The following is a 17978-nucleotide window of genomic DNA, read 5'->3' on the forward strand; positions in this document are numbered from 1 at the left end:
GGGAGGGGTGGAGGGAGAGAGGGAGGGAGGGAAGGGAGGACAGGCAACTGGCAAAAAAAGAAAAAACAAAAACAAAAACAAAACAAAAGGCAGGATGTCCCGAAGCACATTTTGCCTTGTAGGTATGCATAATTGAGACAGTACCATCGCATTCAGTGGAGAAGAAGTGCTAATTCTCAAAGCACAGCTCCAAGTAACCATGAGGAGGAAGCATTACTTGTTCATTTAAGAGATAGCTCATTGTATCTTAGTTTCCACTTGGTTCCTTTGTAGGTTCTATCTCCTTAATCACATCAGATTTGTAAAGGAGAATTATTAGTGAAGATTTTTAAGTTGTCTAGGTTTGAGATTTTCTGTTTAAGGCATGCAGCTACAGTAAACTCAAAAACACAATCTCCCAATTTAAACTATTTTCTTTAAAAAAATTTGTATTCCTGTTTATTCACAATTCTTAATTCTATAGTAACAACTGTATAGATATCAAATATAAATGTAATGCAGATTCCTTTAAATTGTATTTTCAAGTCTAAGCATTTAAATTCAATAAATGGTGGTAGAAAAAAAGATATAACCCATCTCCTTTCCCAACAAAGTAGCCTATCTTCTGGCATTTTAAATAATCACATCACTGTGTATTTCATGCTATAAACATACAGTTAATGAGATGCACTACTTCAAATAATCATCACTCACTGAAAACTAAAAGGAAAAATATCCAATTTGTATGATGCATTTACAGAGTCATTAGTCTCTTAATGTAATTGGCAGTTACTTGCCTTTCTTCATCTTTGAAGGGGAAGCAACTCTCAATGTGGTTTAGAAATTGTAAAGTGTGTACATAAACTACATCATGAAAAATAATTTTATTCTAGTTATCTATAATTACAGTTGAACCAAAATAATTTTTTTTAAAAAAGGTCCTGCTGATTTTAGTAAGAGTATTTAAGAAAATTAAATTCTTTGACAACTGAGAAGAAGAATGGCTCTTTTGATACTAGCATATCCTCATCTATAGTAGAGACTGCACTATTCAAAGAAACGTTTCACAGGCAATGGAAAGCTGTATTTGTTCACTTACTCTTAATCAGTAGGGAAGAGACTCAAAGCTATTAGATATATTTATATGGTCCATTGATACAGGCTACAAATCCCTTGCTTCATTATTTTAATAAAACAAAACATATATTCTCTTTTCAGCAGAAAAACCTTCAAAAATACCAAGTAAGTACTGTTAGTGTTGGCGATAAATTCTTTTTGGTACACATATGTGGCTGTAGTGTAGTTAGGATAAAACATCCGAAGAAGGAAATGTTTGTGAGGTTTGAGTCTGTGGTTAGCACTCTATCTTTTCGAGCATGAGATGAGGTGGGTATCATAGTAGTGGAAACAAGTGATTGAAGAGGTGACTTCAGAGAAATGTGGAGGGAGGACAATAGACAAGGTGTAGACGAGGTATATTGCTCAAGGTCACAACCTCAGTAAAATAATTCCTCCAGTTCAGTCCTGAATTGGAATAATCCAGTTGACTACACATTCATCTGCTGGAAGCTACAGAAGTCCTGGATGAATGTCAGTCATGGGAATGTTGACAGTCTGTGCAGGATATTCCCACCAGAGCTGTGTCCTGCATCCTGGAAAGTTTTCAGCCTGAAGAATGTTCCTCTTCAGAGATCACTCCTACTGAGATTAGCCAAGCCTGCCTCCCTGTTAAGCTAACATAATACTCTGTCTCCTTGTCTGTGTGCAATCACCCTGCCTCCTTTTTCAATTGAATATAATACACACATTGACTTTTCTGGGCATCCTAAATATATATGAATCTACAAATTTTTTAAAATTAATCAAAATAATCATATTTATTCTTTCCCATGGTTCCATATTTAAGAAAAAAATCATTGAAAATTAGGATTATCATAAAATAAGTACAGTGAAGCTATACATGTAATTTTTATTTTGATAGATAACAATGATTTTAAAATGTAAGTGAAAATATTTTAATATTATAATTGATCTGATACATGTATATCATTTAAAAATATATAGTAAGCATACAGGTTCACATCCTTTTAATTGCAATTTTTAAAGTTGTCTGTGTATTTTATACTTATAACACATTTAAGTTTGTAATACCCATGTTTCAATTCCTCAAACACTGTAGTTAATGGCTGTCACAAGGACTAAGCACCTCTAAATATTTATTGATTATTTATCCATTAGCTCAGTGCAGAAGAGAACATTAAAAAATAATTAAGAAATATAACTTGCCAAGTTTGTCATTCAAAAGTTCTTTGATTGAAAGTAATAAACCTCATGTCGTCTCCGGTAATTTAAAAAAGGAGAATTACTATAAGTCTAATGAACTATCTCATGGATGTAAGGACACGATTTATAGCTGAGTCTCAAGGAGAGCCCTGGAAAGCTGTACTATCCATTCTCTATAGCCCCCAAAGCTAAGGATCACAAGAGCAGGCTCCATGGAGAAAGTAGTACCATTAGGGATGGTTAGGATGTGAACGACTGGAGAAAATGATAAGAGTGGGAGATTAATATAATTGAGAACACTAACTGTAGCTTGTAAATAACAATAACTCCTGTTTCCCTCAACCTATTTGACATTATTTAAGATGTTGAATGTTGTTTTAAGTGTGATGATTTATATTTGTCATCATTTACTTTTCTCTTGCTAATGGAGGTTTATGAAATAGTCGTTCTTATCTGCTGGCTGGACTGGGTCCTCTAACTAAATTAACAGATTAGGTAATTACTTTTCTGTAGTGTTTCAATGGGTATGGTGACTGTCCATGGTGCTGTAGAAAAGGGAAGAAATACTGTCAGATAAGAAAAGCCTAGTTTGAGAACAAAAAGTGTTGTTGTGCTCAATCAGGGTGGATGCCTGAAGACATCCCAGTGACCTGTCTTCTCACACATCAGGGCTTCCACAATACAAGTAACACTGCAGAATGGAATGTTCCATGCTTCAAACAGGACTATGAATTAAACAGTATCTGTTATGTGGTTTAGTATTTTGTTAAGGATTTAAACTTAAGATTTTTCTTATATAAATACAGTAGGTAAGTAATTTGCTTCCATATTAGAGTAGGATGGATCACTTAGGTGTCAGTTGTTCCAAGTTATCTTAGAAATTATCATGAAGTGTTAAGTGAGATATGGATTCCATTTTTCAAATAATAATTTTACTATTACTGACTCAGTCAATAGGTAATTGAGTCACATACAGAAAAAAAAACACCTAATTTTCTTAAGTTCTTAAGCACAGAAAACACACCTTTAGCCCTATTTCTTTATGAAATGAATTTATGAACTCTGAAGTGATAAAAATCTATCTTAAAATATGCTTAAGAGTTCATTCACTTCTAAAATTAATTAATGTTAGAAGAGGTTAAGTTGCTGAGAAAATTACCTTGCAATTAATTAATAAAAAATATCAGCCTTTTAACTTTTAAAGAAGTGAATTAGTCTTACCACTGTATAATACATTCCAGTCACATTTCTTGTGCTCAAAAAAAAAAAAAATGTAATGGTTTTATTAATTAAGATGTAGTTGTAGTGCAAGTCTTGGTGTACTGTTTACTTAACTCTACTGAATAGGATTTGTGAAATTCTTGCCAATGTAAGCTTTATTCATTTACTTAAAATGTGGCCAAAGTCCAAACAAGGTATAAATGGCGTTGTATAAACTAAGTGGCTATTAAATCTCCCTACTCTGGTTTGTTAAAAGTGCTGGGGAGGCAGGAATGAGTCATCCCGGTGCTGTCAGTGTAAGATTTAAAGTATGGCTGACTTTCTGTCATTTCAGTCAGTGATATCAGGGCTTGTTTAAATCAAAAGGAAAAGCAGGTCCTTCTCATTCATAAAATAATCCCTCATAACATCAATATGCCGGAAAGTAATATGCAAATAAAGATTTAAGAGATATCACTGTTCTCTGTTTTTGCTGTATATTTTAGCTCTTTATCAAGAGGGGGGAAAACCCTCCAATATATTCCTCCTTGGATTTTTTTCAATCATGAAGTGATGGTATTGGACTTTGGCAAATAACTGTCTACTGGCCTAGCAATGGTATAATGCGGTAATTGAGTTTTTGATGCTAAATCAAACTTGCATTCTAGAATATATCTTGCTTGGTTGGTGTATAGATTTTGTATATAGATGGTTTTATGTTGAGAGTGAGAGTTTTTACATCTCAGTTTATGAGAGGATAGTAGTCCATAGTTATTTTTTTAAGGTGTGTTGGTCTGGGATTGATTTCAGAGTGAGACTGCCTCATAGAATGGGTGAATTATATATGTTCTCCTTTTATGTTTTTGGAAGACTAAACAAAGGATTATTTAAAGTGTTCTGTAGACTTAACCAGTGGTGTTATCTAGAACATGGGTTTAGTTTGAAAGCATTCTGTTTGTTGTTCAGATATTGTCAATACAATCATTTTATTTATTAAGAATCTGTTCAGTCTATTCTTTAATCAGTTTCAATCACTTGGGAGATAGAAGCAGGTGGAAATCTGAGTTGGAGGCAAGTATGATCTACAGAGAAAGCTCTGGGACTGAGAGGACTACATAGAGAATCTGTGCCTCATAAAAACAAAACAAAATAAAAAAGCAGAAAAAATAATTACATTTTATCTGATTTATCAAGTATAAATTTTTACATTAATTGGTATTCTTTGTATTGCTATTGAGTAGTATTATTCATCTTGTTCTTATTACTGATTATAATGATTTGATTTTTATGTCTTCTTGACCAAGCTTGCAAACATATATAAATAATTAGAGTGGTTCTGTTTCAGACACTAGTTCAGTATGTAAAATATAACATGTATAAAATAGCACACAATGCATTTCCTGCCACCAGCACTGTGCTGTCGAATTTTCTACATTCCATGAATTTTGTCAGGGACAAGGACTAATAGAACATCATTTTGGGGCTCCCTGGCTTATTATTCTCATTTCATGTTATAAATTGTCCTTCTAATTTTGCATGTGTTTGTGAGCATGGGAAATATGCCACAGGTTAGAGATTGCATTCAGAGATTCCTGCTTAACTTTATGCTTCTTAGGTTCCCATGTGTTTTTGAATAGTCATTATTCACACTTTCACAGAGTTATTCTAATTTAAAAGAAGTTCTAACTTAAATATGCTGTCTTCAAAATAAAAGTCTTCTGTAATTTCAAATCTTACTTTTTTCCTTTTTAAATGTGTTTGTATCATCTACTACTATGGAAGAGGTCTCCTTTACTTCTTTTATTTACAAAGTTATCTTTGAAATTTTAGTTTGTACAATTAAGTCATTATACATTTACTAACAATCTCTTTAAAAATACAAGTCCAATTGCATCTAGTCATTTATATGATAATCGAGTTCTCTAGTTGTAGTCCTTTAAAAAAAACCTAACATATTGACTTTATCTGTATTCTTTGTGAGTCAAGGTATGTCTCTACTTATGCCAGTTTAACTGCTTTCTATGTTTTAATGTGCGTACTTCCAGTGGCATCTTCTTTAGAATTGCCTTCAGTAAAGTCATTGAGGAGCACACTTCATTCATTAATAGCAATCATTCTCTATTATCCTAAAATTAGCCTTTTATTATCATTAGGGTAGTGGGGATGAGATGGTGAAAGAGACAAGGTCTTGCTGTTACTTAGGGATCATCTTCCACTTGGCAAGCCCTTTTTACCAGCTTTCCAAAGTGATGATTGTGGATGAATTCTACTATTCGCAGCCTGAAAGCCTGTTGTCCTTGAGCACAGAGCAACATAGGTTGGGTCTCTCCTTGCAAGTTGAGAGAAGCTTTCAGTCTATTACTCCATTGCATTTCTATTCCACTGTTAGGGTAGGAGAATTCTGTGGCCAATTTGAGTGTTCTTTCTTTCTGTTAGGCTATCATTTCTTTCTGCCTTTGCTCTCTGACACGTTCACTACATTTCTCTGGGAAAGGTAAATGACTAAATATAGGAGATTCATGTTTACATACAGAAAAATAATTTGTAATTTCCACTAGTATATGATTCAGAGCTGGGAAGAAACTTGTTATAATCCTCAATGTGCAGAAAATGTCGTCTAATCTCCAACACCACTTAAACATTTATGGTGGTTTACTTAGGAGATAGAGGTAAGAGAATTAGAAGTTCAAGATCATCCTCACCTATATAATAATTTCAAAACCAATTTCTCATAAAAATACATGAATATATGAGACTGTCACAAAGGAATCAATACCTATTAGATATGGCAAAACAATTAATAATTAATCTTATGAAATTTGAAATAAAATACTTCAATAGTAACTGCCAAAAAGCACATAGAAATGACCATTTAGTATAAGAAAATATTTAACATCATTAGATACTAATTAAATGTAGATAAGTCCACTATTACATAACATTCATCATGCACTGGAGTCACTAAATTTTTTAAATACTAAAAACAAAAACAAAAAACAAAACAAAAAAAAAGGAATAGGAACTTTAGCAACCAGAACTTTTAAAATTGCTGTTGGGAATGAAAATGGTCCAGACATCATAGAAACTGCCTTATTATTTTTTTATATCATCAGGTTTACATTAAAATCCCACCATTTACCTCCCTGGAGGGTTAAAGGAATTCATGTTCACACAAAAGGCTGTGAATAAATATTTATAGAACTAGTCTAATAATTTGCTTCAACAGTGGAGTTGATACATGGATGACCTTAGGTACAGCTACATGATCTAATATTATAACGAATTTTATCCTAAAATCCAAGTCTCTGTACTGTAAGGTCATTGTAAAATAAACTAAAACCCCACAGGGAAAAAAAATACCTTTAAAAATGACTGTTTCCTCTCATATTTCTTATTGGTCATTATCTCAATTGTCCCGCCTCCCACACTTTTACTACAAGTAAAACAGTTTCTTATCATTGATGAGGTCTCATCATGGAAATGAGCTACAGCTGGTTAGCACCCAGAAGCGAGAGGCTTGTGCTTGCCTTCAAGGTGGCTCACTGTGCTTTCCTGCTGGAAGTAGTCAAAGGTTCCTGCCCTCTTCAGCAGATGAACTCAAGGCAGCATCAGTTATGCACCTTTTGTGAGTTTCTATTCTCTACTCCCATAGTCCTGTTTGTTTGGCTCAATTCCTCCTTCATAGTTTTGATTCGTTCCAGGTTTTAGCCATTGTTTCCATCCAAGGGGGTTGTGGGTCCATTTAAATTAGTTATAAGCATGTGCTTGGTGTTTATCTATTTTACCCATGTCTTTGAAACACATGGAGAAGATTTAAATTATGCGTTACTGCTATTTTCTATTTTCATTGCCCTATTCTACCTTTGAAAAGCACCTCAGCCCCCACACTTTACACTGAAGCTTAATTTGTGAGTTTTAACTGGCAATGGATTTGCATATCCTGTACAACATAGAGACCCACATCTTCCAGCTAAGGTCTTCTCTACTTTGAGTTAGAACCTCAATAAAAAGGCAACTTTCTTTTGAGTTGTTTAGTCTATGAGCTCTTGGGTGTGCAGGTGAGCATATGATCAGAAATACTAATGCCTAAAATTTCTTAGTTATTTTCCACAAGTCTGATATTAACTGAGTATTAATATGCACTTTTCTAAGTTAAAAGGAGAAGCATCATCTGTCTTAACATCATACTATTTTATAAGCTAATTATATAACTAAAAAGATAGAGATCCTGATTATAAAATCCTAAATTTTAATCATTGCAGGGGGGTTAACTGTGGGGGTGGAATCTTGAAAAATGGTAATATCAAGATTTTTTTTTGATATAAAGATATTAACATCTAATTTTTAGTAATTGTTTTATGGGACAGTGACTGCTGATACTGGGGGCCTCAGATTTAGAAATTTTAGTATAAATTTGGAAAATTTATTCTCAATATTCCTGGACTACTATAATCTTACTTAATATTTCTGGAGTTTGGTTAAAAATTTGAATTGCAATAATATTTAGTCTACAACATTTGGGAATATCAGCTAACACAAAATAGGGATGTATGCAAATAGTGTTTGATGCATAATGATGGTTATGGATCATTTAGTTTTGTGCGTGGATGTGAGGACTATGCTCATGGATCATTTAGTTCTGCACATGGGTGTGAGGACGATGGTACTGACCATTCATGTAGGCCTGGTTCTTCCTCACTCAAGGGCAGATTACCCTTCAGTATCAAAGTAGATTATGAAATGAGTTACTAGGGAGAATGTATAATCCGTGCCTTTTGGGTTAGATTTGAAAACCATCTCAACTTTTAAAGCAAGTGTAACTGAATTCCCTTTGCTCCCGACATTGACAATGGAACAGTCACTTTTGACTGAAGTCTTCGGAGTATGAATCATTCTGAACACTTCTTCCTCTTTGCCAACTCTGAGAACTTCTATGTAAAGTGCATTCGGTGAGATGTTTGCCACTTTTCCTGATTAGACTTTGGGTCACAGAAGCATGACCGCATTTGTTTATGGGTGATGATAAGTTGTTCTGACATTGCCCTCAAGACACTCATCTCACTCTAAGAGTGGCAGCGTGGACACTCTGAAAAGACTAGATCTGTTTATTCAACACTCTAGGCATCACTGTGTGATGTGTGTAAAATTCCAAATGTGAGCTATCTCTGCATACTTTATTATTCCCTGGAGCCAAGTTCAAGACTGCTGTGTCTATTGTTCAGTGTAGCAGTTAATTTTCTTTCAATCTCATGACCATTTTGAATGAGAGAATGTATAAGAGGAGGCACTCTTACTTGAGGGCTAAAAATAATCTGCTAAGACTTGCTTTGAACAATGGTGGATGTAATGGATTTCTTTGGAAAATATAGACTCATAGAATATAATATTGTATTAACTCGTTTATACACAATTCAGAAACTGAGTTGAAAAATAATTTGAATATATTGAATATCTCTAGAAATGCAAAGCAAAGTGTTCAATTTAATGAATCAAGAGGAGTGTGGATGAATATAAATCTCCAGACTAAATTTCCTTTGAGTTTATGGCTAAGGTTCCCAGATGTTTAATAATGAATATCTCTTGGAACTGTGGCTACTCAAAGAGGTTTCTAGCAGAAAAAAAAGATATAGTAACTGTGAGGGTACCAAATGCATGCATTATTTAGGTAGATTTTACTTATTTATTGTGTTTGCTAAGAACATGCTGAGCTGTATGAACATATCAGAGGAAAATTATGTATTTTTAAATGTGCATTGGATAATCATGATTGACAATTTGACTAGATTAGGAAGTGTCTAGACATTAGCAAAACACGTCTGAGTTTTTCTGTGAATTCAATTAGAAAGGATCAGAATTTATCATACCTATTTTTAAATAGTCCCTTTTCTTTTTGACATGTCGTATTTCATGATCTCTTTTTCGTAATACCTTGGCTATTTTAGAGAAATTAGGTTTGGTATTTGAAGTAGCATTTCTCAAGTGTGCTCAGCAGATCTTTGGAGTTACTTAACTCTTCCAAGTGACATATAACTCATGCCCTTGTTGGGCAAGCATGAGAAACTAAGTTCGGATCCCCAGCACCCACATAAGAGATGGACTTAATGGCATGCTCCTGTACTCTATCTCTCCTATGGTAAGATGTAGGTCAGAGACCATTCATATACCGAGTAACCTGGCTGGCATACACAGCAGCCAACAAGAGAATCTGTCCCAGATAAGGTTGGACGGAAACCCATGGTAGTCCTTTAACCTGCAAGATGTGATTGCTTACTAAGACACATGAACATGTATACAAATACACACACACACACACACACACACACACCATACACAAAACCCATAAAAACACAAACTTGCAAACCATAAGAAATAAGCAAAAGAAATAAGGTAAAAATAAATAAATAAATAAATAAATAAATAAATAAATAAATAAATAAATTGCCTCAACGAAGCATTGCAAGACAAATCCAGAAATACCATTTACATTCATTTTTCTGTTGACCATCTAGTGCTGGACATGAGTCCTCTTTTAGGTGTGATCTCTATACCCAGTGATAAGGAGGTTCATGGCTGTTTTCTATCTCGGAGTTGGGACCCCATCTGGTCTAGACCTGTATATGCACTGTATATACTGCCACACTCTCTGTGAATATGTGGGTGTGTTCATCCTGGTGTGTCTGGAACTCAGTTTCCTTGATGTCTCCCATTCCCCTTGGCTCTTACAATTTTCCCACCTCCTCTTTCGTGTAGTTCCCTGATGGTCTGATGAAGACAACTCATTTATGAATGAGTGTACCGAGGTCTCTCACTCTTGGAACAGTGTCCAGTTAAAGAGTAAGCTTTGAGGGCTAGAGAAATGGCTTAGCAGTTAAAGGGCAGTTACTGCTCGTACAGAAGAACAGAACTAAGCTTCCAGCACCATATCAGACACACAACTCAAAAACACTTGTAACTCCAGCTTCAAGAGATTTGACATCCTATAGAGCAGCGGTTCTCAACCTGGGGGTTGTACAACCCCTTTGTGAGTTGAATGACCCTTTCACAGGGGTTGTCAAAGACCATCCTGCATTTCATATATTTACATTACAATTCATAACAATAGTAAAATTACAGTTATGAAGTAACAACAAAACAATTTATGGCTGAGGGTCCCCACAATACAAGCAACTGTATTGAAAAGTGGCAGCATTAGGAAGGTTGAGGACCACTACACTACAGGCACTGTACTCACAAGGACACATATGTACAAATTTAAAATACTAAAATTAAATGTTTTAAACATAAAGTTCATCCTAAGGAAAAACCACTTCTGAAAATAAGTTTCTTAGTTTTGGGTATGTTATAACCTACAAACTGTTTTTTATGTTTTTATGGAGAAGGATCTTGTACCATTTTGCTTTTGTGCAGAAATTTCATATAAGTGCTCAAATTCCTAAAGGAAGATCTTTTCCTTTCATTTAGATAGTCTGGCATCGTTTTCAATTATTAATAAAGAATTAAGATTATGGCCACTTCTTCAGAATATAAATGAGCTAAGCCAATATTTAAATAAACTTCAAAACCAGACAATTCAAAATGTAATTACAACCTATGAAAATGGTGCTAGTTTTGTTTTGTTCTCCATTTTTTTTTTTTGCATAATAATGTTTTCCCTTTGAGGCCACATTTCTTTTCTATTAGAGAAAATTCAAATACTGGCATATTTTACCCCTGTTCCATTTATTAGTTAAAATATGTTACACAAACTCTGAGTAAATAAAGCAATTGAAAGTACTAAGAGATTGCAATGAAAATCAAAAAATTGCTCCAGTATGTTGTATGAGTGTTGTCTCTGATTTGAAATTGCTTCCAAGTATTCCATATGCGCCTCTAAGTCAGAATGTATAAAAGACAAAGTAATTTTCAAAATAGAACTAAGTTTCTGTTTGTGTCTTTGAGTTGTAATTAAAGTTTAATGTCTTTTTTTCTTCAGTTTCATTGAGGTATAATTGGTAAAGACAAATTGTACTTTTTAAGGTATATAATATGAAGGTTTAGTGTACATATGCATCAAGAGATAATTATAACGAATAAGCTAATTAGCATATTAATTGGCTAAGTTAACTTATGTAGTAAGAATTTTACATTACAATAGCTTTCTTAGAGAATTCTCTCTCTTTGTCTGTGTGTGTGTGTGTGTGAGTGTGAAGTGTTTTTGTGTGTACATGTGTACGTGTAGGTCCTCGTGTGTACACACATGTTGAAACTACAGGTCTATTTGAGGGGTTTTCTTCCATAGTTTCCCATCTTGGTTTTTGAAGTAGGATTTTATACTGATCCTGATGCTCTCTGTTTTGGGAGGACCAGCTCTCAGCAAGCTCCAGGGCCAGGATTACATATGTGTACCACCACACCTGATCTTTTATGTTGATTTTGAGCATCAAAATCCAAATTCTCATGCTGCTTTTCCCTGGGGAGCAGAAAGGGGATGGAATGGGGGTTAGTGGGGGTTGGGGAACAGAGGAGGATGGGAGGGTGTGGGAACTGGGACTGACAAATAAAACAATCTTGTTTCAAATTTATATAAAAAATTATCAAAAAAAGAAAGACACAAAAAAGTTTCTTCTATTCTAAATACTTGTTTTTTGACATTATTTGATAATTGTCATTCTGACCTGATGCGATATCTTCTAATGAGTTTTATTTCATTTCCATGACAATTAATGAGACTGACCACATTTTCACGGTCCTGTTTACATTGTGCACATATTTTATTGGTATTTTTAATTGGGCTATTTTTTTCTCTGCAGGCATATAAGTTATTTAATGTTTTTATATAATAATCTCCCATTAGCTATATGGCTTGCAAATATTTTATCTCATTTAAGTTGTGTTTTTACTCTCTGAATTGTTTACTTTCTGCCTTAGAACATTTTGAAGTGATGTCTCCCTCTACTTTTGGAGCAGCTCAGTGCTGCCTCCTCTCCACCCATTTCCCAAGTCAGAATGCTTGAACTAGAAGCTGCTTTTAGATAACTGACCTGTAACTCATTAAAATCTTTAGTAGGATGTTTTCTCTTGAAGAACAAAAAGGATTTAAACTGTGATTTACTTTTCATTTTTATTCTCTAGAAGATTCCAAAGACTCAATAGCTCCAAAGAGAGACAAAGGTGAGTCCTTTTGCTCATTTATACATTTTCTCTCAAGTGTGCAATGTTTTGCTGCTTGTTTAAGTTTAATCTCTTGGTACAATTATTGGAATTTCTAAGCAACATTTATGTGGTTGAATTATTTTTAATAATTTTATATCTTTATGAGCTATGTACCTCATAACATATTGAACAAAACTAGCTGGACAATATTTAAAAGTAATTATCAGGAGATTTTTTTTGACTAATCTCCAGAAATCCTTTAAAGATTATTATGTTTAAAGCTAAGTTTACCAAGTAGGGAAAACCTATGTATCATCAAGAATTACTCTTAAGTAAAAAGTCATCTATGGTAAAATTCATAAAGGAAGAAAACAAGGAGTAAGAAGGGGAGGATAGGACCTGGAATGCCCCCCACACACACACATGCACACAGTGACAAGAGAAAAACATCCTGGTAAACAAGGAGGACCCTAAGAGAGACATACATGGGCTCCCAGAGAAGCAGAAAGGGACAAGATCTCCTGAGTAAATTGAGAGCATGGGGGGAGGGGACCAGGAGGGAGGTAGGAGAAATAGGACAGGAGAAAGGGGAGGGTGGAGGAAAAACGAGGGATCAGGAGGATGAAAACCTGGCACTAGGGAAATTTCCAGAAATCTGAAAGGATGACCCCAACTAAGAATTTAAGCAACAGTGGAGAGGCTACCTTAAATGCCCTTCCCTTATAATGAGATTGATGACTACCTTAAACTCCATCATAGAGCCTTCTTCCAGTAGCTGATGGAAGTAGAAGCAGAGATTCACAGCTAAGATAATATTTAAATACACTTTAAAACAGGCAAATTCAAACTATAATTACAAATTATAAAAATGGCACTAGAAATTTTGCTTTGTTTTCCATTTTTTTTACATAACAATGTTTCTTTTTAAAGATCACATTTCTATTCTATTAGAGAAAATTCAAATACTGTCTTATCTTACCCCTTTTCCATTTATTAGTTAAAATATGGTATGCAAACTCTGAGTAAATAAAACAATTAAAAGTACTAAAAGATTGTGATTAAAATCAAAACATTGTGTTAGTGTTGTCTCTGATACAAAATTCCTTCCACAGGATTCCCTATGTGTCTGCAAGTCAGAATATATAAATGACAAAGTAATTTTCAAAATATAACTGAACTACTGTTTATATTACTGTTTATATCTTTGAGTTTCAGCTCAAATTAAATGTCTTTTTTTTCCTAGTTTCATTGAGGTATAATTGGTAAAGACAAGTTGTACATTTTGAGTTATATGATCGGATGATTTAATATACATATGAATCAAGATATAATAATGATTAAGCTGATTACATATTGATTGACTCAATTAACTTTTATAGTAAGAACTTTACATTAAAATCTGTTGAATTAGAGTATTGTGTGTGTGTGTCTGTGTGTGCGTGTGTGTGTGTGTGTGTGTGTGTGTGTGGTATGAGCATACAAGTGTTTTTTGTGGTCATATGCATGTGTTGGTTCTTGAAGCTGCATACACATATATATCAAAACTGTGTGTGCATGACGGGTGTTTTCCTGCATAGCTCTCCACCTTAGCTTTTCAGGCATGATCTCTTACTGAACCTGATGCTCATTGATTTGCGAACATCTGCAATCTCCAGAGTTTTCTTACCCTAATCTCCGGTTTTCTTACCCTAAGGGCCAGGATTACATACGTGTACCGCTACATGTTATGTTTGTTCTGGGATCCAGACCCAAGCTACATACTTCAAGTACCTTCTCTAAATACTTGTTATTGACATTATTTGTTAATGGTCATTTTGACATGGGATGTCTTATAGTTATTTTTTTATTTATTTACATGACAGTTCTTTTTAAAATATGCATCTGAAACATATTTATTTACATATTCATTTAATTATTTTATTTTTGTAAATATGTATATTTATTCATTTTACACTCCCTCCTCCCTGCCAAATGATCTCTGATGTTCTAATCCCCACCCGTTCCCAGATCACCCAAGAAATCGCTTCTATTTCCCCTTCCCAGGGAGACCTGAGTGACCCCCCCCCCTTAGCACTTCTTGTTACCTAGCCTTTCTGAGTTTGTGAATTTTGACATGGTTATTGATCTTATCTTTATATATCTTTTGATCATGCATATAGCTTTTATGAATATGCTTACTTCGGCTGTCTTTTTCTGTCTGGGCATGTGACGCACATATTTTTATATATTAGTCTTCTATCAGCTATATAGTTTGCAAATATTTTGTCTCATTTCATAAGTTGTCTTTTCATTCTCTTAAAGTGCTTAGAAACACTTTGATGGGATGTATCCCACACTTTGATGGGATGTGTCCCATATCTTGATATGAGGTGTGCCGTACTTTGATGGCTGTGTGTCCTGTACTTTGTCCCTCTGCTTTTGGAAGCAGCTCAGTGCTGCTCCCTCTACACCCATTTCCCAAGTCAGAACACTTGAACTGGAAGCTGCATTTAGATTACTGACCAGTAACTCGTTAAAATCTTTAAGAAGAGTATTTTCCCTTGAAAAACAAAAAGAATTTAAACTGTGATTTACTTTTCATCATTGTATTCTAGAAGATTCCAAAGACTTGCCAGCTTCAAAGAAAGACAAAGGTGAGTCTGTTACCTTTGGCTCATTTACACATTTTCTCTCGAGGATGTAATGATATGTTGTTTGTTGTTCATTTGTCTTAGTTTAATGTTTTTAATCTTTTGCTACAATTATCAACATTTTTGTAGTAGACTTATTTTTAATAATTCTGTATTTTTTATAAAATATGCATTTCCTTGCATATTGAAAAAGAACTAGATGGATAATATTTACAGCTAACAATCATTTATTGTCTGACCTACAGAAATGGTCTTTAAATGTATCATGTGTATTAATTATAACACAATTATCACTTCATTGCATATAAAACTATTATTTTGTCAAGAATTTCTCTTAATTAAGAAAAAAGTCACCTATAGCAAAAGCTTTCTGATAAAGGGAAAAATAACAAGGAAGGAAGGGGAGATAGGACCTAGAAAAGACACACACACACACACACACACACACACACACACACACACACACACACACAGAGGAAGCATATGCACTCAGAAAAACTTGCAACCTCCAGATCAAATATTCCCAAATATCTCTACCTGGAGAGTGAGAGTTGGAACGAGTTGGCTGAGTGTTTGTCATTGTTTTCTGAGGCTCCTAGCTTCTGAATTCAAGCTTTTCCAACACAGTCATTTTCTGATCTATTTATAATATATTCTATGGATAGCAAACTTGTCCAAGAATTCTTCTTGCTATGACATGTATGTCTGTAACTGGTCCCGGACTTCACTAAAATGTGGGAAACACTGCTTTGAGAAGAGGCACAGTAAGGTAAATGGGTACCCAAATCTTACAAAAATAAATTTTAGGTTTAAGCTTGTATTAAGGTGTATTACTGGTAATGTATAAAACTGGTGAGAATGACAATTGATTCAGCAATTTATGATACTTTTAAAACTAAAATTAGACCTACTACACCTTCTGTCAATTCTACTACTGAATACATACGTGAAGGAAACAAATCATTATCACAAGAGGATACCTGCACTTCATATTAGTAACAAAACTATTTACATAGCTATAGCACAGAATGAATAAAGGTACCTGTTTGTGAATGAAAGGTAAGGGAATTGTGGCATATAAACACAATGGGTTATTATTTATCCAAAACCAAAACAAAACAAACAAAAATACCCACAACCTGTTGTCTCCAGCAAAATGGATGGGTCTAATAGTCATTGTGTCAAGTGAAATATGAAAAATGCTACACTCCATCACTAAGCTTAGAAAATCAGTTGCATACAGGAAGAGAATGGAGCAGTTGTGATAAACAGGAGACAGTAGAAGAGAAGTATTGAATGAGCTAAAGAAAACCAAAACCCCAAAGGGAAGAATTCTGCTTTCTCATAGTGCACTGAAGTAACAATTGTTTAAAACAGTCTATGTGTGACATTTTGAAATACTAAAAGAAAAATGCATTCTCCACTACACAAAAATGAATGATCTCTAAAGAGTCAGAATTATTTCTGTAGATGCTACCTTTATTACCTAATACCTAATACCATCAAAGACTGACTCTAAAGAAATGAGTATCTGCCAGTTCATCCCCATCCATCAGCATCCCAGCCAATAGGGCAGCCTTCCTGTTTGTAAAATTGCCAAAAGCATGTTTCTATGCCTAGGTACTCATCTTTATAAGAAAAGTCTGAATTGCATCTAAATAAAAACCTTGAGTGTTAAAGAAGGGTATTTTCTGCCACCAAAATACTGGTCTCATGAATAAAAGACTCAAGTTGAGTGCATGCTATATATCTCTGCATGTATTAATCTTACATTTAATTTTTTCTCCACTAGAAGTAACTGATGATGTTTCTTCCACAAAGAAGCAAAAAAGTAAGTTTAAATTAAATAATAAAAAAAAACAGCTACCTCCTCCAATAATACAGACACTACTTAGACATTTAAACTTCTAGCCTCCCAAGAACAGTAACTGAAGAAAAATGATTTTTATCACTGGGCCAAAGAATAACCTTAAAGTAAACTATTTATATTTCAAAGATAAACTTGTCATTTTTGTGTCAGGAAAGGTGCTGGGTTGAAGCAACTCCAAGTAATGACTGAAATGGCATTTATCGCAAGCCATTCTGTACAATTTTGATCATGGCTTTTTCTGGCTGAATCTTGCTTATATGTGAAATCCTGTCTGCTGTCTGACAGATCAGTAGAAGTGATGTGCTGAAATTTTTTAAATCAACTTTTTTAAAATGTAGGAATAGGTTTTAGAAATTCAGTTTCTAGGCAATTCACTCCCAAGATTCAAAGTTCCTTGTGACATTTCCTGAATACCTGGTAAGCTTTTAACCATCAGTCTCTGGCATCTTTGATTCTAGAGTGCAATCAGTATTTGTAAGGAGTAGGTTTTTCTTCCCACCGCTGGTCTTGTCCCGCTGCCGCGCCAGCCCCAATTAACACACCGAGACTCTGTATTTGACATAATGTTGTTGGCCAGTTACTAGTTTCTTATCGGCTAGCTCTGTCTTAAGTATTAACCCATTTCTATGTATTTTCACGTGGTCTTATCTTACCGGGGAGAGGCAGCTTCTCGTCTCCCCAGTCTCTCTATCTTGACTCCTCCTTCCTACTTCCTCTCTCCTCTTCATCTCCTAGTCCCACCTATCTTGCTTTCCTATTGGCCAGCAGTGCTTTATTCATTACCGAGTATGAGAAACATATTTACAGAATGACATCTCCGATCAAGAATTCACTTTCAGTTCCAAAACTCAGTGCTTAAGATTCTCATTATCCCAGTGCTTCCA

General features: G+C 34.5%; 1 protein-coding gene across 1 annotated transcript in view; it reads left to right on the forward strand.

Annotated features, from left to right (window-relative positions):
* The window catches only part of Trdn (triadin), a 322095-nt gene that overhangs the window by 301732 nt on the left and 2385 nt on the right, over window positions 1-17978 (forward strand). The window contains exons 33-36 of the mRNA XM_051175313.1: window positions 1198-1221; window positions 12574-12612; window positions 15192-15227; window positions 17017-17055. Of these exons, the coding sequence (XP_051031270.1) occupies window positions 1198-1221; window positions 12574-12612; window positions 15192-15227; window positions 17017-17055 (138 nt within the window). The remainder of the gene's footprint in view (window positions 1-1197; window positions 1222-12573; window positions 12613-15191; window positions 15228-17016; window positions 17056-17978) is intronic.

Source organism: Phodopus roborovskii, unplaced genomic scaffold (assembly GCF_943737965.1).
Source record: "Phodopus roborovskii unplaced genomic scaffold, PHOROB, whole genome shotgun sequence".
Taxonomy (NCBI): Eukaryota; Metazoa; Chordata; class Mammalia; order Rodentia; family Cricetidae; genus Phodopus; species Phodopus roborovskii.